The 21,625-nt window shown below is 58.2% G+C and overlaps 1 protein-coding gene across 7 annotated transcripts in view; it reads left to right on the top strand.

Moving 5' to 3' along the window:
- fdps (farnesyl diphosphate synthase) overlaps nucleotides 1–11,062 on the top strand; it is a 19,383-nt gene extending 8,321 nt beyond the window's left edge. For 2 of the 7 annotated variants that reach the window (XM_031890428.1, XM_031890434.1), the window contains exons 2-10: nucleotides 5,614–5,751; nucleotides 5,827–5,967; nucleotides 6,050–6,130; nucleotides 6,456–6,578; nucleotides 6,668–6,756; nucleotides 6,885–6,957; nucleotides 9,470–9,547; nucleotides 9,630–9,764; nucleotides 9,885–10,387. In XM_031890428.1, the coding sequence (XP_031746288.1) occupies nucleotides 5,614–5,751; nucleotides 5,827–5,967; nucleotides 6,050–6,130; nucleotides 6,456–6,578; nucleotides 6,668–6,756; nucleotides 6,885–6,957; nucleotides 9,470–9,547; nucleotides 9,630–9,764; nucleotides 9,885–10,085 (1,059 nt within the window). In that variant the 3' untranslated portion in view covers nucleotides 10,086–10,387. 7 annotated transcript variants of the gene reach the window in all.
- The last annotated feature ends 10,563 nt before the right edge of the window (nucleotides 11,063–21,625 follow it).

Consider the following 21,625-nt stretch of genomic DNA (forward strand, 5'->3'; position numbering starts at 1 on the left):
ACAGACTGGGGGGCAGGTAGGGGTGCCGGGGGGGGGGGGGGGGACAAGGGTAGGGGTGCCGGGGTACAGACTGGGGGCAGGTAGGGTGGCGGGGGTACAGACTGGGGCAGGTAGGGGTGCCGGGGGGGGGGGGGGCAGGTAGGGGTGCCGGGTACGACTGGGGGCAGGTAGGGGTGCCGGGGTACAGACTGGGGGGCAGTAGGGGTGCCGGGGGGGCAGGTAGGGGTGCCGGGGGGGCCAGGTAGGGGTGCCGGGAGTACAGACTGGGGGGCAGGTAGGGGTGCGGGGGTACAGACTGGGGGGCAGGTAGGGGTGCCGGGGGGGGGGCAGGTAGGGGTGGCCGGGGTACAGAACGGGGGCGGGTAGGGGTGCCGGGAGTACAGACTGGGGGCGGGTAGGGGTGCCGGGAGTACAGACTGGGGGGGCAAGGTAGGGGTGCCGGGGGTACAGACTGGGGGGCAGGTAGGGGGGCCGGGGGGGGGGGGGGGGACAGGTAGGGGTGCCGGGAGTACAGACTGGGGGGGGCGGGTAGGGGTGCCGGGAGTACAGACTGGGGGGCAGGTGGGTGCCGGGAGTACAGACTGGGGGGCAGGTAGGGGTGCCGGAGTACAGACTGGGGCAGGTAGGGGTGCCGGGGGTACAGACTGGGGGAGGAGGGGTGCCGGGAGTACAGACTGGGGGCAGGTAGGGGTGCCGGGGGGCAGGTAGGGGTGCCGGGGTAACAGACTGGGGGGCAGGTAGGGGTTGCCCGGGGGGCAGGTAGGGGTGCCGGGAGTACAGACTGGGGGGCAGGTAGGGGTGCCGGGAGTACAGACTGGGGGGCAGGTAGGGGTGCCGGGGGGGCAAGGTAGGGGTGCCGGGGGGCAGACTGGGGGCAGGTAGGGGTGCCGGGGGGCAGGTAGGGTGCCCGGGGGTACAGACTGGGGGCAGGTAGGGTGCCGGGGGGGCAGGTAGGGGTGCCCGGGGTACAGACTGGGGGGCAGGTAGGGGTGCCGGGGGTAGCAGACTGGGGGGCAGGTAGGGGTGCCGGATACAGACTGGGGGGCAGGTAGGGTCCGGGGGGGGGGGGGGGGGGCAGGTAGGGGTGCCGGGAGTACAGACTGGGGGGCGGGTAGGGGTGCCGGGAGTACAGACGGGGGCAGGTAGGGGTGCCGGGAGTACAGACTGGGGGGCAGGTAGGGGTGCCGGGAGTACAGACTGGGGGGCAGGTAGGGGTGCCGGGGGTACAGACTGGGGGGCAGGTAGGGGTGCCGGGAGTACAGACTGGGGGGCCAGGTAGGGGTGCCGGGGGGGCAGGTAGGGTGCCGGGGGTACAGACTGGGGGGGCAGGTGGGGTGCGGGGGGGCAGTAGGGTGCCGGGGGGGCAGGTAGGGGTGCCGGGAGTACAGATGGGGGGCAGGTAGGGGTGCCGGGAGTACAGACTGGGGGGCAGGTAGGGGTGCCGGGGGGGGCAGGTAGGGGTGCCGGGGGGGCAGACTGGGGGGCAGGTAGGGTGCCGGGGGGGCAGGTAGGGGTGCCGGGGGTACAGACTGGGGGGCAGGTAGGGGTGCCGGGGGGCAGGTAGGGGTGCCGGGGGTACAGACTGGGGGCAGGTAGGGGTGCCGGGGGTACAGACTGGGGGGCAGGTAGGGGTGCCGGGAGTACAGACTGGGGGGCCAGGTAGGGGTGCCGGGGGGGGGGGGGGGGCCAGGTAGGCCGGGAGTACAGACTGGAGGGCGGGTAAGGGTGCCGGGAAGTACAGACTGGGGGCAGGTAGGGGTGCCGGGAGTACAGACCTGGGGGAGGTAGGGGTGCCGGGAGTACAGCTGGGGGGCAGGTAGGGGTGCCGGGAGTACAGACTGGGGGGCAGGTAGGGGTGCCGGGGGTACAGACTGGGGGGCAGGTAGGGGTGCCGGGAGTACAGACGGGGGGCAGGTAGGGGTGCCGGGGGGGGCAGGTAGGGGTGCCCGGGGTACAGATGGGCAGGTAGGGGTGCCGGGAGTACAGACTGGGGGGCAGGTAGGGGTGCCGGGAGTACAGACTGGGGGGCAGGTAGGGGTGCGGTGAGGGTACAGACTGGGGGGCAGGTAGGGGTGCGGGGGTACAGACTGGGGGGCAGGTAGGGGTGCCGGGAGTACAGACTGGGGGGCAGAGGGGTGCCGGGGGGGCAGGTAGGGGTGCCGGGGGTACAGACTGGGGGGCAGGTAGGGGTGGGGGGCAGGTAGGTGACAGACTGGGGGGCAGGTAGGGGTGCCGGGGGTACAGACGGGCAGGTAGGGGTGCCGGGGGTAGGGGTGCGGGGCAGACTGGGGGGCAGGTAGGGGTGCCGGGGGGCAGGTAGGGGTGCCGGGGTACAGACCTGGGGGGCAGGTAGGGGTGCCGGGGGCAGGTAGTGGGTGCCGGGGGGCAGGTAGGGGTGCCGGGGGTACAGACTGGGGGCAGGTAGGGGTGCCGGGGGGGGGTTTGACTAGGGGCAGGTAGGGGTGCCGGGAGTACAGACTGGGGGCAGGTAGGGGTGCCGGGGTAGGGGCGGGGGCAGGTAGGGGGGAGTGCCGGGGTACAGACTGGGGGGCAGGTAGGGGTGCCGGGAGTACAGACTGGGGGGCAGGTAGGGGTGCCGGGAGTACAGACTGGGGGGCAGGTAGGGGTGCCGGGGTACAGACTGGGGGCAGGTAGGGGTGCCGGGAGTACAGACTGGGGGCAGGTAGGGGTGCCGGGGGGGGCAGGTAGGGGTGCCGGGGGTACAGACTGGGGGCAGGTAGGGGTGCGGGGGGGCAGGTAGGGGTGCCGGGAGTACAGACTGGGGGGCAGGTAGGGGTGCCGGGGGGGGCAGGTAGGGTGCCGGGGGGCGGGGGGCAGGTAGGGTGGCGGGGGGGCAGGTAGGGTGCCGGGGGTACAGACTGGGGGCAAGGTAGGGGTGCCGGGGGGCAGGTAGGGGTGCCGGGTACAGACTGGGGGGCAGGTAGGGGTGCCGGGGGTACAGACTGGGGGCAGGTAGGGGTGCCGGGAGTACAGACTGGGGGGCAGGTAGGGGTGCGGGGGGGCAGACTGGGGGCAGTAGGGTGCCGGGGGTACAGACTGGGGGGCAGGTAGGGGTGGACTGGGGGCAGGTAGGGGTGCCGGGGGTACAGACTGGGGGCAGGTAGGGGTGCCGGGGGTACAGACTGGGGGGCAGGTAGGGGTGCGGGAGTACAGACTGGGGGCAGGTAGGGGGCCGGGGGGGGCAGGTAGGGGTGCCGGGAGTACAGACTGAGGGGGCGGGTGGGGGCGGGTTACAGACTGGGGGCAGGTAGGGGTGCCGGGAGTACAGACTGGGGGGCAGGTAGGGGTTGCCGGGGTACGGGGGCAGGTAGGGGTGCCGGGGGGTACAGACTGGGGGGCAGGTAGGGGTGCCGGGTAGTACAGACTGGGGGGCAGGTAGGGGTGCCGGGGGGGCAGGTAGGGGTGCCGGGGTTACAGACTGGGGGCAGACGGGTAGGTGAGGGTGCCGGGGGGGGGCAGGTAGGGGTGCCGGGGGCAGACTGGGGGGCAGGTAGGGGTGCCGGGAGAAAGGAGGTGCATGGGGTGACTGGGGGCAGGTAGGGGTGGGGAGACAGGTAGGGGTTGCCTACAGACTGGGGGCAAGGTAGGGGTGCCGGGGGGGCAGTAGGGGTGCCGGGGGGCAGACTGGGGGGCAGTAGGGGTGGGGGGGGGCAGGTAGGGGTGCCGGGTACAGACTGGGGGGCAGGTAGGGGTGACCGGGGGGGGCAGGTAGGGGTGCCGGGGAGTACAGACTGGGGGGCAGGTAGGGGTGCCGGGGTGGGGCTAGGGGTGGGGGGTAGGGGGTGCCGGGGGTACAGACTGCGGAGGGGGCAGGTAGGGGTGCCGAGACGGGGGGCAGGTAGGGGTGCCGGGGGGGCAGGTAGGGGTGCCGGGGTACAGACTGGGGGCAGGTAGGGGTGCCGGGGGGGCAGGTAGGGTGCCGGGGTACAGACTGGGGGCAGGTAGGGGTGCCGGGGGGCAGGTAGGGGTGCCGGGGGTACAGGTAGGGGGGCAGGTAGGGGTGCCGGGGGTACAGACTGGGGGGCAGGTAGGGGTGCCGGGGGGCAGGTAGGGGTGCCGGGGGGGCAGGTAGGGGTGCCGGGGGTACAGACTGGGGGGCAGGTAGGGGTGCCGGGGGGGCAGGTAGGGGTGCCGGGGGGGCAGGTAGGGGTGCGGGGGGTACAGACTGGGGGGCAGGTAGGGGTGCCGGGGGGGGGGGCAGGTAGGGGTGCGGTGGGGGGGGCAGGTAGGGGTGCCGGGGGCAGATACAGAGCTGAGGGGGCGGGACCTGAGGCGGATGTTGTTATCATGTGACTCAGTTGCCCAATAGGAATCTCCTCACGCCGTTTCCGGGCTCAGTGGCGGCAGACAGGGGGCGGGGCTGGAGGGAAGGATGTGGCTCCGCCAACTCAGGGCCGCGGTCTGCAAGCTCCGCCCCCACCGGGGCTTCACTGTCTCTATTGGCCCCGCTAACTCCGCACCCGGGCCCCATGGGCGGAACCGCCGGACCCAATGGTCTGTGAGAAACCTGCGGGTGGGTCCGGGTGTGAGTCCCAGTATGGGGGAGGGGGGGTGAGTCCCAGTATGGGGGGAGGGGGGGTGAGTCCCAGTATGGGGGAGAGGGGGGGTGAGTCCCAGTATGGGGGAGGGGGGGGTGAGTCCCAGTATGGGGGGAGAGGGGGGGGGTGAGTCCCAGTAGGGGGGGGGGGTGAAGTCCCAGTATGGGGGAGCGGGGGGGGGTGAGTCCCAGTATGGGGGGAGGGGGGGGTGAGTCCCAGTATGGGGGGGGGGGGGGGGTGAGTCCCAGTATGGGGGGGGGGGGGGGGGGTGAGTCCCAGTATGGGGGAGGGGGGGGTGAGTCCAGTATGGGGGGGGGGGGGGGTGAGTCCAGTATGGGGGAGGGGGGGGGGTGAGTCCCAGTATGGGGGAGAGGGGGGGTGAGTCCCAGTAGGGGGGGGGGTGAGTCCCAGTATGGGGGGAGGGGGGGGGGTGAGTCCCAGTATGGGGGAGGGGGGGGGGGGTGAGTCCCAGTATGGGGGGGAGGGGGGGGGTGAGTCCCAGTATGGGGGGAGGGGGGGGTGAGTCCCAGTTGGGAGGGGGGGGTGAGTCCCAGTATGGGGGAGGGGGGGGGTGAGTCCCAGTATGGGGGGAGGGGGGGGGGTGAGTCCCAGTATGGGGGAAGGGGGGGGTGAGTCCCAGTATGGGGGGAGGGGGGGGGGTGTGAGTCCCAGTATGGGGGGAGGGGCAGGAAGGTTTGGGGCAGGTGTATGAGTAAGGGCAGGGGGGGAGGGGCTGGTGTATGAGTAAGGGCAGGGGGAGGGGCATGTGAGTCCCAGTATGGGGGAGGGGCAGAAGGTTTGGGGCAGGTGTATAAGTAGGGACAGGACTGGGGGGGACAGGAGCCCTAGGGGAGGGGCAGTGCAATACTGTAGGGTTTTGAGAGGGGCGTGTTCATTAGGAGGCAGGTGTGGGAGGAGTCCCAGTAAGGGGAGGTGACCTAGGAATTAAGGGGGCTGGGTTATGAGGGGGTTATGGAGGCGGGGCTTGTGAGTTACTGGTAATGGGGTGGGCGAGACCATGTGGTTAATAGTGTAATTGCCCCTGTGCCCGCAGGTTTGCCCCACCATGAACTCCCACGCTGGCAGCGAGCGGCAGGAATTCAGCTCCTACTTTGAGCAGATTGTTCAGGATCTGACGGCCGAGGACTCGGGGCACCCTGAGGTGGGAGATGCCATCACGCGGCTGAAGGAGGTAAGGGGGGGCCCTGGGATCTGCCCTATTGCCCCAAACCTTCTGGGAGCTCATTCTTCTCCTTTGCCCTGGCAGGTACTGGAGTACAACACCCCCGGGGGCAAGTGCAATCGGGGGGTCACGGTGTTGGCCTCATACAAGGAGTTGGTGGGCCCCGAGCTGCACAAGGATGGGAACCTACAGAGGGCGCTGGCCGTGGGCTGGTGTGTGGAGCTGGTAGGTCTGGGGGTACCTGGGGGGGGGCATGGGGGCCACAGGGGCCAATCAGTCTCACTATAACCCTCTCTGTGCCCCTTAGCTACAAGCCTTCTTTCTGGTGGCCGATGACATCATGGATAACTCGGTGACACGTCGGGGGCAGCCATGTTGGTACAGAAAGGTGGGTGTGCCAGAGTCTAGGGGTGGGGCAAGGGTAAGTTGGCCACAGGGGGAACACTGGGCCAATCACCAGAGAAGAGATAAAACTCCCATAGATATTGGCCCTTGCCAGGGTATCTGGTATCTCCAGCCAATGGGAGAGGGCAACTCACTGTGCGTAGGCTCCTATTGGGCCCTGTTACCCTGCACATAATTAATGAAGCTCGGTGGGAGTGACCCCTTTGGGCAGGTACTACATTGTCATTCTCTTCATCAGCAGTGGATCATGGGTAATATGTTGGTTTTGCCCTGTTGGGAGGGGCTTATCTTTCTGTGCCTTCCCGCAGGAGGGCGTCGGATTGGATGCCGTGAATGACTCCTTCCTGTTGGAGGCGAGCATCTACCGGATCCTGCGCAAGTACTGCCGGGGCAAGCCCTACTACCTCAGCCTGCTCGAGCTCTTCCTGGAGGTGAGTCCGTACAGGTACCCCAATATGGCGGCTGCCAAGTGGTGTCGCAGGGAGCGGCCATCTTGCTCACTGTCTCCTCCCCCTTGCAGACCTCCTATCAGACGGAGCTGGGGCAGGCCCTCGATCTCATCACCGCGCAGCCGGGGAAGGTGGATTTAAACAGATACACAGAGAAGAGGTGATACAGGAGGGTCATTCTCTTGGAATAACCCTGAGGGGGGGTAATTATTATACTAGGGGCTGCCTGATTGCTGTAATGACCTGTGCCCCCCATGGTGCCCCCCATGGTGCCCCCCTATCTTGCAGGTATAAAGCAATTGTCAAGTACAAGACGGCGTTCTATTCCTTCTACCTCCCCGTCGCTGCCGCCATGTACATGGTGAGTGCCTTACAGGGCATTGGGCGCCGGTACTGTTGGGCGGGATCCCCGGTTAATTGGGGGCCGGTACCGTGGGGGGGATCCCTGGGAAATTTTGGCCGGTACCGCCCGGTGGGGAATCGGGCGCCGGTACTGTTGGGCGGGGAATTGGGGGGCCTGGTACTGCAGGGCGGGATCCCCGGTTAATTGGGCGCCGGTACTGTTGGGCGGGGAATTGGGGGGCCTGGTACTGCAGGGCGGGATCCCCGGTTTATTTGGCGCCGGTACTGTTGGGCGGGATCCCCGGTTAATTGGGCACCGGTACTGTTGGGCGGGATCCCCGGTTAATTGGGCGCCGGTACTGTTGGGCGGGACCCCCGGTTAATTGGGCGCCGGTACTGCTGGGCGGGATCCCCGATTAATTGGGCGCCGGTACTGTTGGGCGGGATCCCCGGTTAATTGGGCGCCGGTACTGTTGGGCGGGATCCCCGGTTTATTTGGCGCCGGTACTGTTAGGCGGGATCTCCGGTTAATTGGGCACCGGTACTGTTAGGCGGGATCCCCGGTTAATTGGGCACCGGTACTGTTGGGCGGGATCTCCGGTTAATTGGGCGCCGGTACTGTTGGGCGGGATCCCCGGTTAATTGGGCGCCGGTACTGTTGGGCGGGACCCCTGGTTAATTGGGCGCCGGTACTGCTGGGCGGGATCCCCGGTTAATTGGGCGCCGGTACTGTTGGGCGGGATCCCCGGTTAATTGGGCGCCGGTACTGTTGGGCGGGGAATTGGTGGGCGGGATCCCCGGTTAATTGGGCGCCGGTACTGTTGGGCGGGATCCCCGGTTAATTGGGCGCCGGTACTGTTGGGCGGGATCCCCGGTTAATTGGGCGCCGGTACTGCAGGGCGGGATCCCCGGTTAATTGGGCGCCGGTACTGTTGGGCGGGATCCCCGGTTTATTTGGCGCCGGTACTGTTGGGCGGGATCCCCGGTTAATTGGGCACCGGTACTGTTGGGCGGGATTCCCCGGTTATTGGGCGCGGTACTGTTGGGCGGGACCCCCGGTTAATTGGGGCCCGGTACTGCTGGGCGGGATCCCCGGTTAATTGGGCGCCGGTACTGTTGGGCGGGATCCCCGGTAATGGGCGCCGGTACTGTTGGGCGGGGAATTGGGGCGGGATCCCGGTTAATTGGGCGCCGTACTGTTGGGCGGGATCCCCGGTTAATGGGCGCCGTACTGTTGGGCGGGGAATTGAGTGGGCGGGATCCCCGGTTAATTGGGCGCCGGTACTGTTGGGCGGGATCCCCGGTTAATTGGGCGCCGGTACTGCAGGGCGGGTCCCCGGTTAATTGGGCAGTGGGCTGGGGATCCCCGTTTATTTGGCGCCGGTACTGTTGGGCGGGATCCCCGGTTAATTGGGCACCGGTACTGTTGGGCGGGATCTCCGGTTATTGGGCGCCGGTACTGTTGGGCGCCGGTACTGTTGGGCGGGATCCCCGGTTAATTGGGCGCCGGTACTGTTGGGCGGGATCCCCGGTTAATTGGGCGCCGGTACTGCTGGGCGGGATCCCCGGTTAATTGGGCGCCGGTACTGTTGGGCGGGCGCCGGTACTGTTGGGCGGGGATTTGGTGGGCGGGATCCCCGGTTAATTGGGCGCCGGTACTGTTGGGCGGGATCCCCGGTTAATTGGGCGCCGGTACTGTTGGGCGGGGATTTGGTGGGCGGGATCCCCGGTTAATTGGGCGCCGGTACTGTTGGGCGGGGATTTGGTGGGCGGGATCCCCGGTTAATTGGGCGCCGGTACTGTTGGGCGGGATCCCCGGTTAATTGGGCGCCGGTACTGTTGGGCGGGGATTTTGATTAAACGCGGATCCCCGGTTAATTACTGTGTTAATTGGGCGCCGGTACTGTTGGGCCCCGGTTAATTGGGCGCCGGTACTGTTGGGCGGGGATTTGGTGGGCGGGATCCCCGGTTAATTGGGCGCCGGTACTGTTGGGCGGGATCCCCGGTTAATTGGGCGCCGGTACTGTTGGGCGGGGATTTGGTGGGCGGATCCCGGTTAATTGGGCGCCGGTACTGTTGGCGCCGGTATTGGCGGGATCCCCGGTTAATTGGGCGCCGGTACTGTTGGGCGGGATCCCCGGTTAATTGGGCGCCGGTACTGTTGGGCGGGATCCCCGGTTAATTGGGCGCCGGTACTGTTGGGCGGGATCCCCGGTTAATTGGGGCCGGTACTGTTGGGCGCGGGCGGTTAATTGGGGGCCGGTACTGTTGGGCGGGGAATTGGTGGGCGGGATCCCCGGTTAATTGGGGGCCGGTACTGTTGGGCGGGATCCCCGGTTAATTGGGGGCCGGTACTGTTGGGCGGGGAATTGGTGGGCGGGATCCCCGGTTAATTGGGCGCCGGTACTGTTGGGCGGGGAATTGGGGGGGGGCCTGGTACCGTTGGGCGGGATCCCCGGGAGAATGGGGTGCTGAAGCCCCGTGGGTTCCTCAGGGAATGGGCAGAGCTGAGTCCTTTCTCTCTCTGATAGGCTGGAATAGCCGGGGAGGCGGAGCATACGAATGCCAGGACCATCCTGCTGGAGATGGGCGAGTTCTTCCAGATTCAGGTGGGTGGGTTGGTTTTGGGGTGGGGGGGTGCCAGACTGGAGCAGCAGTTAGTGCCACGTTACTCTGTGTCGCCCCCTACAGGATGATTATCTGGACTGTTACGGGGACCCCAGTGTGACGGGCAAGATTGGCACCGACATTCAGGACAATAAGTGCGGTTGGCTGGTGGTGGAGGCGCTAAAGAGAGTCAGCCCTGAGCAGCGGCGCCTCCTACAGGTAATGGCCCTGCTGTCTGGGGAGAACTACAGCTCCCAGCATCCTCTGCCCGAGACACCCCTCCCCCATATTCCCAATGCTGGTTGGTCGGTGCTGTAACCCCCCCCGGTCTCGTTGCAGGAGAACTACGGGCGGGAGGAGCCGGAGCGAGTGCAGCGGGTGAAGCAGTTGTACGAGGAGCTGGACATGGCGGCCGTATACGCGCGGCACGAGGAGGAGAGTTACCAGCGCCTACAGCTGCTCATTTCCCAGCATGCCCACAGCCTGTCCCGCGAAATCTTCCTCGCCCTGGCACGCAAGATCTACAAGAGGCAGAAGTGAAGGATGCTGGGATACCGCCTAATGCCCTCCCTGGGGCAATTTCCCTAGGCCCTGTGTGAAAGAGACAAAGTGACTGGACCCACTGGCACCTGGAGGGGGTTCTTGGGCCTTCTGGGAGGGGGTTCTGGGGCCCTCTGGGAGGGGGTTCTGGGCCTCGCTGGCACCGGGAGGGGGTTCTGGGGCCCTCTGGGAGGGGGTTCTGGGCCCCGCTGGCACCGGGAGGGGGTTCTGGGCCCACGCTGGCACCGGGAGGGGGTTCTAGGCCCCGCTGGCACCGGGAGGGGGTTCTGGGCCCATGCTGGCACCGGGAGGGGGTTCTGGGCCCGCTGGCACCGGGAGGGGGTTCTGGGGCCTTCTGGGAGGGGGTTCTGGGCCCGCTGGCACCGGGAGGGGGGTTCTGGGCCCGCTGGCACCGGGAGGGGGGTTCTGGACCCGCTGGCACCGGGAGGGGGGTTCTGGGCCCCGCTGGGAGGGGGTTCTGGGCCCCGCTGGGAGGGGGTTCTGGGCCCCGCTGAGAGGGGGGTTCTGGGCCCCGCTGGGAGGGGGTTCTGGGCCCCGCTGAGAGGGGGGTTCTGGGCCCCGCTGGGAGGGGGGTTCTGGGCCCCGCTGGGAGGGGGGTTCTGGGCCCCGCTGGGAGGGGGGTTCTGGGCCCCGCTGGGAGGGGGTTCTGGGCCCCGCTGGGAGGGGGGTTCTGGGCCCCGCTGGGAGGGGGGTTCTGGGCCCCGCTGGGAGGGGGGTTCTGGGGCCCTCTGGGAGGGGGTTCTGGGCCCGCTGGCACCGGGAGGGGGTTCTGGGCCCGCTGGCACCGGGAGGGGGTTCTGGGCCCGCTGGCACCGGGAGGGGGTTCTGGGCCCGCTGGCACCGGGAGGGGCATGTGTTTTATCTGCATCAGACTTTTATTACTTTGGACAGAGCTAAGTACAGACTGGAGCCCTGGCATTGCCCCTCCCACAGAAATAAATGTCAATCTGCCCCAATTGCCCCCGTATGGGGGATGAGCATCGTGTGGTGTTTGTGTGGGAGACCTGTTGGCCAAGCCCTGCGGGGATTTAGGGCCCTTGAGGGTGGGGGACCCGTTTGTACCCGATGCCTTCCTGGCGCTTGTGATTGATGTAGGGGGGTCCAACCCCTGTACCCCTTATTGTAACGACCCAGAGGGCCGGCACAACAGGAACAATGGGAGGGGCCTTAACCCCCATGTGTTTATTGCTAGTGGAGCAACGTTTGGGGGGGGGGGGGGGGCGGATCCCTCAGACATACTGACCAATCCAGTGTGAGACCCTATATAGGTACAGAGTTAGCTTATTCACTAATCAGTACAATGCAAAGGAATCACAACACCCCCGGGATCCCAATGGGAAAGTCCGGTAAGTGCGACCCCCGTGGGGCTAAACCAATAATCGTTACCTCGTTAGCTACTAATAATTAGTGCTTCTACTTATCGACCAATCCTGTAACAATGACACTGGGTAAATAAACACTATTCCCAATACAGTTAGTGGGGCACGAAGGGCACCTGTACCGACGGGGTATGGGAGGCGGGGGCAGAAGTGAGGGTGAGTGAGGCTGAGCAGGCAGAAGTGAGTGAGGCCGAGCAGGCGGAGGAGAGGGTGAGTGAGGCTGAGCAGGCAGAAGTGAGTGAGGCCGAGCAGGCGGAGGAGAGAGTGAGTGAGGCAGAGCAGGCAGAAGTGAGAGTGAGTGAGGCCGAGCAGGCGGAGGAGAGGGTGAGTGAGGCTGAGCAGGTGGAGGAGAGGGTGAGTGAGGCTGAGCAGGCAGAAGTGAGAGTAAGTGAGGCCGAGCAGGCGGAGGAGAGGGTGAGTGAGGCTGAGCAGGCAGAAGTGAGAGTGAGTGAGGCCGAGCAGGCGGAGGAGAGGGTGAGTGAGGCTGAGCAGGCAGAAGTGAGTGAGGCTGAGCAGACAAAAGCAAGAGTGAGTGAGGCTCAGCAGCCTGGACAGCAGAACACAGGGGAGGAGTCTGTGAGTCAGGAGGCGGAGTTACAGGGGGAGCAAGGTGGTAATACAGAGAGCCAATCAGATCAGGTGCAGTAAAGTGTTGAGGTAGAGTCTTTTCAGGTAGGAGGGGAGGATGGGAAAGCAAACAGTGTGACTCACTACCCTGGCGGATAAAGGGCTGACTGGCCACATGGGCCTTCCTTCTGGGCCATAGCAGAGGAGCCATGTGGGGGAGTAGCGATACTTTTTAGGGGTGGTCTCAATATTAGAGTGAACTGTCTCCTGGAGATCCAAGTAGGCCGATGTCTCTTACGGCCACAGTCTATGGCCCTCCCGGTTATCCTGGCCGGGGATCTCAACCAGGTTCTTAGACCAGAAGATCAGAAGATATAAGGACTACCTGACTCTCTTAAAGAAGCTGGAGTCCTCTATTTCGGGTGGGGTGGAAGGGTCAAAAATCACCCGGCTGAAAGCCCAGATCAGAGAATGTCAGTACAGCCGCTACAAATCTCTGGTGCAGGAAAGGGATTATGGGAGTTTTCACTCTCCGGACCCCTCTTGCAGAGAGAATGTTGGGCGGCAGCTTATCCCCGGTCTGATCGATCCCAAGGGTAAGTTATAGACATCCAAGGAGGACATCCTTGAGGTTGTGAGGGACTTCTACGCTTCTCTGTTCTGGGCCAAGGCTTTGGATAAGGGGAGGACTTCATCCTTCCTGGAAGCAACCTCAGGGCCAAGGCTTTGGATAAGGGGAGGACTTCATCCTTCCTGGAAGCAACCCCAGGGCTAAGGCTTTGGATAAAGGGGAGGGCTTGATCCTTCCTGGAAGCGACCCCAGGGCCAAGGCTTTGGATAAGGGGAGGGCTTCATCCTTCCTGGAAGCGACCCCAGGGCCAAGGCTTTGGATAAGGGGAGGACTTCATCCTTCCTGGAGACAACCCAAGAGCCAAGGCTTTGGATAAGGGGAGGACTTCATCCTTCCTGGAGGCAACCCCAGAGCTAAGGCTTTGGATAAAGGGAGGACTTCATCCTTCCTGGAAGCAACCCCAGGGCTAAGGCTTTGGATAAAGGGGAGGACTTCATCCTTTCTGGAGGCAACCCCAGGGCCAAGGCTTTGGATAAGGGGAGGGCTTCATCCTTCCTGGAGGCAACCCCAGGGCCAAGGCTTTGGATAAGGGGAGGACTTCATCCTTCCTGGAGGCAACCCCAGGGCCAAGGCTTTGGATAAGGGGAGGACTTCATCCTTCCTGGAGGCAACCCCAGGGCCAAGGCTTTGGATAAGGGGAGGACTTCATCCTTCCTGAAGGCAACCCAAGAGCTAAGGCTTTGGATAAGGGGAGGACTTCATCCTTCCTGGAGGCAACCCCAGGGCTAAGGCTTTGGATAAAGGGGAGGACTTCATCCTTCCTGGAAGCAACCCCAGGGCTAAGGCTTTGGATAAAGGGGAGGGCTTCATCCTTCCTGGAAGCGACCCCAGGGCCAAGGCTTTGGATAAGGGGAGGGCTTTATCCTTCCTGGAGGCAACCCCAGGGCTAAGGCTTTGGATAAAGGGGAGGACTTCATTCTTCCTGGAGGCAACCCTCAGGGCTAAGGCTTTGGATAAAGGGGAGGACTTAATCCTTCCTGGAAGCAACCCCAGGCTAAGGCTTTGGATAAAGGGGAGGACTTCATCCTTCCCGGAGGCAACCCCAGGGCTAAGGCTTTGGATAAGGGGAGGGCTTTATCCTTCCTGGAGGCAACCCCAGGGCCAAGGCTTTGGATAAGGGGAGGGCTTTATCCTTCCTGGAGGCAACCCCAGGGCCAAGGCTTTGGATAAGGGAGGACTTCATCCTTCCTGAAGGCAACCCAAGAGCTAAGGCTTTGGATAAGGGGAGGACTTCATCCTTCCTGGAGGCAACCCCAGGGCTAAGGCTTTGGATAAAGGGGAGGACTTCATCCTTCCTGGAAGCAACCCCAGGGCTAAGGCTTTGGATAAAGGGGAGGACTTCATCCTTCCTGGAGGCAACCCCAGAGCCAAGGCTTTGGATAAGGGGAGGACTTTATCCTTCCTGGAGGCAACCCCAGGGCCAAGGCTTTGGATAAGGGGAGGACTTCATCCTTCCTGGAAGCAACCCTAGGGCTAAGGCTTTGGATAAAGGGGAGCATTTCACCCTTCCTGGAGGCAACCCCAGGGCCTGATGTAACCAATGTGGACTTTGAGCCACGGAGGACAAGGTCAGAGCTGCCATTGATTGCCTTGCTAAAAAGGAGGCTCCAGGAAGATTTTTCCTCCTGAGGAAGTGGGATGGTAGAATTGGGGAACTGGGTTCTGTCCCGAGGAAACAGATCTATCAGAGGATCCTGGGAACCTATTTCATTGTCCCTTTGGTCTTGAAGGACTGCGTGGGGGACATTCTTTCCCAGAGCCTCTGGTGGCTCAATGACAGAATGGTGCCTTCCAGGTACTTTGATCTAAACTGGCTCGCCCTTCAGGGAAAGCTTTTTGTCCGGGGCAATCTGCGTTACTTGAATACTATGGACAGGAATTGCCTTTGGGGCTGACCTGGTGATGAGACCCAGGAACATTTTTCGGTGGATTGTCCCGTAGCAAAAACTGTGCAGTGTCAGCTGGAAGAGGCCCTCAAAGTGCCGTGTATCAAGCGACTTTCCTATGCAGATGCGGCTTATGGCGTTTTGTCGGTCCCACACCCCCTGGATAGAGGAACGGTGTACATGATAATATCAGTGATCAGGTACCACCTATGGCAGTCCCGCTGTAGGAGATCTCTTGGCCAAGAGGCTATTGACCTTATAGTGAAGTCTGTGGTGGCCGATTTGGGTTTCCTGATCCTGTTTTCTTTTTACTTCTTAAGATCAGTCAAGGGAACCATGTTCTATGGGGAAGCGACCAACACAATGCCACCACCAGTTGGAGCTTATCAGCCAATCAGCTTGCCAAGTTCCTTCAGCTCCATATTCCAACCATTTCTGGGTGGCAGATTGAAACGTTTGGGGTTCAGGGAGAGGTAGGGGGTGGTGTGATGGCCCAATTGGAAAGCCAAACTTTGGACTTTGTGGCCGGGTATACTGTATAAAGGTGGTGGTTGGGGAGGGAATGATCTTTTCATGGACAAAGGAAGGACTTTGCCGGCATCTGTTTCCTGGGAGGGAATTATGGGAAGGACTCTGGGGGGGTTTGGTGTGTGGTGATGGGAAATTTCTAACTGGTGGTGAGACTGGTGAGGGTGCTTGGGCCCCAGTTACCCTCAGGGCATGTCATTTCCTGTGTAAAAGATGTGGGGGGTCTGTTCTGCAGTATAATGTTAGTGCCCCCCCGCAGGCAATGCATGAAAGTGATGGGGCAGCTAAGGAGGGCATCAGCATGGCATGGATTCTCTGCCGCAGGAATGGGCTTATAGTAATATACCCACCAGAAAGATGGTGCTTTTTTCCCTAGGGATTGGGTCCAATTCTCTTATAGGGATGGTTCTGACCCGCATGTATTCCATGTGTCCAGTCTGCCAGGCCGCCCTGAAATGTAATTCAGTCTTACGCCCTGAGATGTGGGAGAGATGTACTAAGTAAATCACCATCTGAGGAACAGTAATTGGCAGATGCCCCCCCAACAAGGGTCTCCCCATGGGAGTAAATGTGTTTGTTACAGACTAACTCAAGCAGCTGGGGGTCTGACTGCCACTGTTAATACCATGGGGGTCAACCATTTAATTGCCCCAGCGGTGAAACCTATTTGGGGCTCTGAGAACTTACCTTGAATCCCGACCCAAATTCTTATCCGCGGACAATAAAATGATTTTGAGTGCAGTTTCCCTATTATCCCTGTGGAGGCAGTAGCCATGGAGTAGGGGCATCTAGTGGGTAGTCTCGTACCATATCCTGTGCCACCTGGGTGGTATCACTACTACCCCGTGTCCCTCACTGTGTTACTATCCCGCTGTGGGTTCTGGGGTATTAAACATGGAATTGGCACTGTATTTATCCTGCTGTGGGTTCTGGGGTATTATACATGGAATTGGCACTGTATTTATCCTGCTGTGGGTTCTGGGGTATTATACATGGAATTGGCACTGTATTTATCCTGCTGTGGGTTCTGGGGTATTAAACATGGAATTGGCACTGTATTTATCCTGCTGTGGGTTCTGGGGTATTATACATGGAATTGGCACTGTATTTATCCCGCTGTGGGTTCTGGGGTATTATACATGGAATTGGCACTGTATTTATCCTGCTGTGGGTTCTGGGGTATTATACATGGAATTGGCACTGTATTTATCCTGCTGTGGGTTCTGGGGTATTATACATGGAATTGGCACTGTATTTATCCTGCTGTGGGTTCTGGGGTATTATACATGGAATTGGCACTGTATTTATCCCTGCTGTGGGTTCTGGGTATTATACATGGAATTGGCACTGTATTTACCTGCTGTGGGTTCTGGGGTATTATACATGGAATTGGCACTGTATTTATCCTGCTGTGGGTTCTGGGGTATTATACATGGAATTGGCACTGTATTTATCTGCTGTGGGTTCTGGGGTATTATACATGGAATTGGCACTGTATTTATCCTGCTGTGGGTTCTGGGGTATTATACATGGAATTGGCACTGTATTTATCCCGCTGTGGGTTCTGGGGTATTATACATGGAATTGGCACTGTATTTATCCTGCTGTGGGTTCTGGGGTATTATACAGGGAATTGGCACTGTATTTATCTGCTGTGGGTTCTGGGGTATTATACATGGAATTGGCACTGTATTTATCCCGCTGTGGGTTCTGGGGTATTATACATGGAATTGGCACTGTATTTATCCCGCTGTGGGTTCTGGGGTATTATACATGGAATTGGCACTGTATTTATCCCGCTGTGGGTTCTGGGGTATTATACATGGAATTGGCACTGTATTTATCCCGCTGTGGGTTCTGGGGTATTATACATGGAATTGGCACTGTATTTATCCTGCTGTGGGTTCTGGGGTATTATACATGGAATTGGCACTGTATTTATCCCGCTGTGGGTTCTGGGGTATTATACATGGAATTGGCACTGTATTTATCCTGCTGTGGGTTCTGGGGTATTATACAGGGAATTGGCACTGTATTTATCTGCTGTGGGTTCTGGGGTATTATACATGGAATTGGCACTGTATTTATCCCGCTGTGGGTTCTAGGGTATTATACATGGAATTGGCACTGTATTTATCTGCTGTGGGTTCTGGGGTATTATACATGGAATTGGCACTGTATTTATCCCGCTGTGGGTTCTAGGGTATTATACATGGAATTGGCACTGTATTTATCCCGCTGTGGGTTCTGGGGTATTATACATGCAATTGGCACTGTATTTATCTGCTGTGGGTTCTGGGGTATTATACATGGAATTGGCACTGTATTTATCCCGCTGTGGGTTCTGGGTATTATACATGGAATTGGCACTGTATTTATCCCGCTGTGGGTTCTGGGGTATTATACATGGAATTGGCACTGTATTTATCCCGCTGTGGGTTCTGGGGTATTATACATGGAATTGGCACTGTATTTATCCCGCTGTGGGTTCTAGGGTATTATACATGGAATTGGCACTGTATTTATCTGCTGTGGGTTCTGGGGTATTATACATGGAATTGGCACTGTATTTATCCTGCTGTGGGTTCTGGGGTATTATACATGGAATTGGCCCTGTATTTATCTGCTGTGGGTTCTGGGGTATTATACATGGAATTGGCACTGTATTTATCCTGCTGTGGGTTCTGGGGTATTATACATGGAATTGGCACTGTATTTATCTGCTGTGGGTTCTGGGGTATTATACATGGAATTGGCACTGTATTTATCTGCTGTGGGTTCTGGGGTATTATACATGGAATTGGCACTGTATTTATCCTGCTGTGGGTTCTGGGGTATTATACATGGAATTGGCACTGTATTTATCCTGCTGTGGGTTTCTGGGGTATTATACATGGAATTGGCACTGTATTTATCCCGCTGTGGGTTCTGGGGTATTATACATGGAATTGGCACTGTATTTATCCCGCTGTGGGTTCTGGGGTATTATACATGGAATTGGCACTGTATTTATCCCGCTGTGGGTTCTGGGGTATTATACATGGAATTGGCACTGTATTTATCCCGCTGTGGGTTCTGGGGTATTATACATGGAATTGGCACTGTATTTATCCCGCTGTGGGTTCTGGGGTATTATACATGGAATTGGCACTGTATTTATCCCGCTGTGGGTTCTGGGGTATTATACATGGAATTGGCACTGTATTTATCCCGCTGTGGGTTCTGGGGTATTATACATGGAATTGGCACTGTATTTATCCTGCTGTGGGTTCTGGGGTATTATACATGGAATTGGCACTGTATTTATCTGCTGTGGGTTCTGGGGTATTATACATGGAATTGGCACTGTATTTATCTGCTGTGGGTTCTGGGGTATTATACATGGAATTGACACTGTATTTATCTGCTGTGGGTTCTGGGTATTATACATGGAATTGGCACTGTAATTTATCCCGCTGTGGGTTCTGGGTATTATACATGGAATTGGCACTGTATTTATCCCGCTGTGGGTTCTGGGGTATTATACATGGAATTGGCACTGTATTTATCCTGCTGTGGGTTCTGGGGTATTATACATGGAATTGGCACTGTATTTATCCCGCTGTGGGTTCTGGGGTATTATACATGGAATTGGCACTGTATTTATCTACTGTGGGTTCTGGGGTATTATACATGGAATTGGCACTGTATTTATCCTGCTGTGGGTTCTGGGGTATTATACATGGAATTGGCACTGTATTTATCCCGCTGTGGGTTCTGGGGTATTATACATGGAATTGGCACTGTATTTATCCCGCTGTGGGTTCTGGGGTATTATACATGGAATTGGCACTGTATTTATCTGCTGTGGGTTCTGGGGTATTATACATGGAATTGGCACTGTATTTATCCTGCTGTGGGTTCTGGGGTATTATACATGGAATTGGCACTGTATTTATCCCGCTGTGGGTTCTGGGGTATTATACATGGAATTGGCACTGTATCTATCCCGCTGTGGGTTCTGGGGTATTATACATGGAATTGGCACTGTATTTATCCCGCTGTGGGTTCTGGGGTATTATACATCGAATTGGCACTGTATTTATCTGCTGTGGTTCTGGGGTATTATACATGGAATTGGCACTGTATTTTATCTGCTGTGGGTTCTGGGGTATTATACATGGAATTGGCACTGTATTTATCCTGCTGTGGGTTCTGGGGTATTATACATGGAATTGGTACTGTATTTATCTGCTGTGGGTTCTGGGGTAATTATACATGGAATTGGCACTGTATTTATCCTGCTGTGGGTTCTGGGGTATTATACATGGAATTGGCACTGTATTTATCCTGCTGTGGGTTCTGGGGTATTATACATCGAATTGGCACTGTATTTATCTGCTGTGGGTTCTGGGGTATTATACATGGAATCGGCACTGTATTTTATCCTGCTGTGGGTTCTGGGTATATACATGGAATCCGGCACTGTATTTATCCTGCTGTGGGTTCTGGGGTATTATACATGGAATTGGTACTGTATTTATCCTGCCTGTGGGTTCTGGGGTATTATACATGGAATTGGCACTGTATTTATCCGCTGTGGGTTCTGGGGTATTATACATGGAATTGGCACTGTATTTATCTGCTGTGGGTTCTGGGTATTATACATGGAATTGGCAACTGTATTTAACCTGCTGTGGGTTCTGGGGTATTATACATGGAATTGGCGCTGTATTTATCTGCTGTGGGTTCTGGGGTATTATACATGGATGGGCACTGTATTTATCCTGCTGTGGGTTCTGGGTATTATACATGGAATTGGCACTGTATTTATCTGCTGTGGGTTCTGGGGTATTATACATGGAATTGGCACTGTATTTATCTGCTGTGGGTTCTGGGGTATTATACATGGAATTGGCACTGTATTTATCTGCTGTGGGTTCTGGGGTATTTACATGGAATGGCACTGTATTTATCCCGCTTGGGTTCTGGGTATTATACATGGAATTGGCACTGTATTTATCCGCTGTGGGTTCTGGGGTATTATACATGGAATTGGCACTGTATTTATCTGCTGTGGGTTCTGGGGTATTATACATGGAATTGGCACTGTATTTATCCTGCTGTGGGTTCTGGGGTATTATACATGGAATTGGCACTGTATTTATCCGCTGTGGGTTCTGGAGTATTATGCATGGAATTGGCACTGTATTTATCCTGCTGTGGGTTCTGGGGTATTATACATGGAATTGGCACTGTATTTATCCCGCTGTGGGTTCTGGGGTATTATACATGGAATTGGCACTGTATTTATCTGCTGTGGGTTCTGGGGTATTATACATGGAATTGGCACTGTATTTATCTGCTGTGGGTTCTGGGGTATTATACATGGAATTGGCACTGTATTTATCTGCTGTGGGTTCTGGGGTATTATACATGGAATTGGCACTGTATTTATCCCGCTGTGGGTTCTGGGTATTATACATGGAATTGGCACTGTATCTATCCCGCTGTGGGTTCTGGGGTATTATACATGGAATTGGCACTGTATTTATCCCGCTGTGGGTTCTGGGGTATTATACATCGAATTGGCACTGTATTTATCTGCTGTGGGTTCTGGGGTATTATACATGGAATTGGCACTGTATTTATCCTGCTGTGGGTTCTGGGGTATTATACATGGAATTGGTACTGTATTTATCTGCTGTGGGTTCTGGGGTATTATACATGGAATTGGTACTGTATTTATCTGCTGTGGGGTTCTGGGGTATTATACATGGAATTGGCACTGTATTTATCCTGCTGTGGTTCTGGGGTATTATACATGGAATTGGCACTGTATTTATCCTGCTGTGGTTCTGGGGTATTATACATCGAATTGGCACTGTATTTATCTGCTGTGGGTTCTGGGGTATTATACATGGAATCGGCACTGTATTTATCCTGCTGTGGGTTCTGGGGTATTATACATGGAATCGGCACTGTATTTATCCTGCTGTGGGTTCTGGGGTATTATACATGGAATTGGTACTGTATTTATCCTGCTGTGGGGTTCTGGGGTATTATACATGGAATTGGCACTGTATTTATCCCGCTGTGGGTTCTGGGGTATTATACATGGAATTGGCACTGTATTTATCTGCTGTGGGTTCTGGGGTATTATACATGGAATTGGCAATGTATTTAACCTGCTGTGGGTTCTGGGGTATTATACATGGAATTGGCGCTGTATTTATCTGCTGTGGGTTCTGGGGTATTATACATGGAATGGGCACTGTATTTATCCTGCTGTGGGTTCTGGGGTATTATACATGGAATTGGCACTGTATTTATCTGCTGTGGGTTCTGGGGTATTATACATGGAATTGGCACTGTATTTATCTGCTGTGGGTTCTGGGGTATTATACATGGAATTGGGCACTGTATTTATCCTGCTGTGGGTTCTGGGGTATTATACATGGAATTGGCACTGTATTTATCCCGCTGTGGGTTCTGGGGTATTATACATGGAATTGGCACTGTATTTATCTGCTGTGAGTTCTGGGGTAT

Source organism: Xenopus tropicalis, chromosome 8, assembly GCF_000004195.4.
Source record: "Xenopus tropicalis strain Nigerian chromosome 8, UCB_Xtro_10.0, whole genome shotgun sequence".
Lineage (NCBI taxonomy): Eukaryota > Metazoa > Chordata > Amphibia > Anura > Pipidae > Xenopus > Xenopus tropicalis.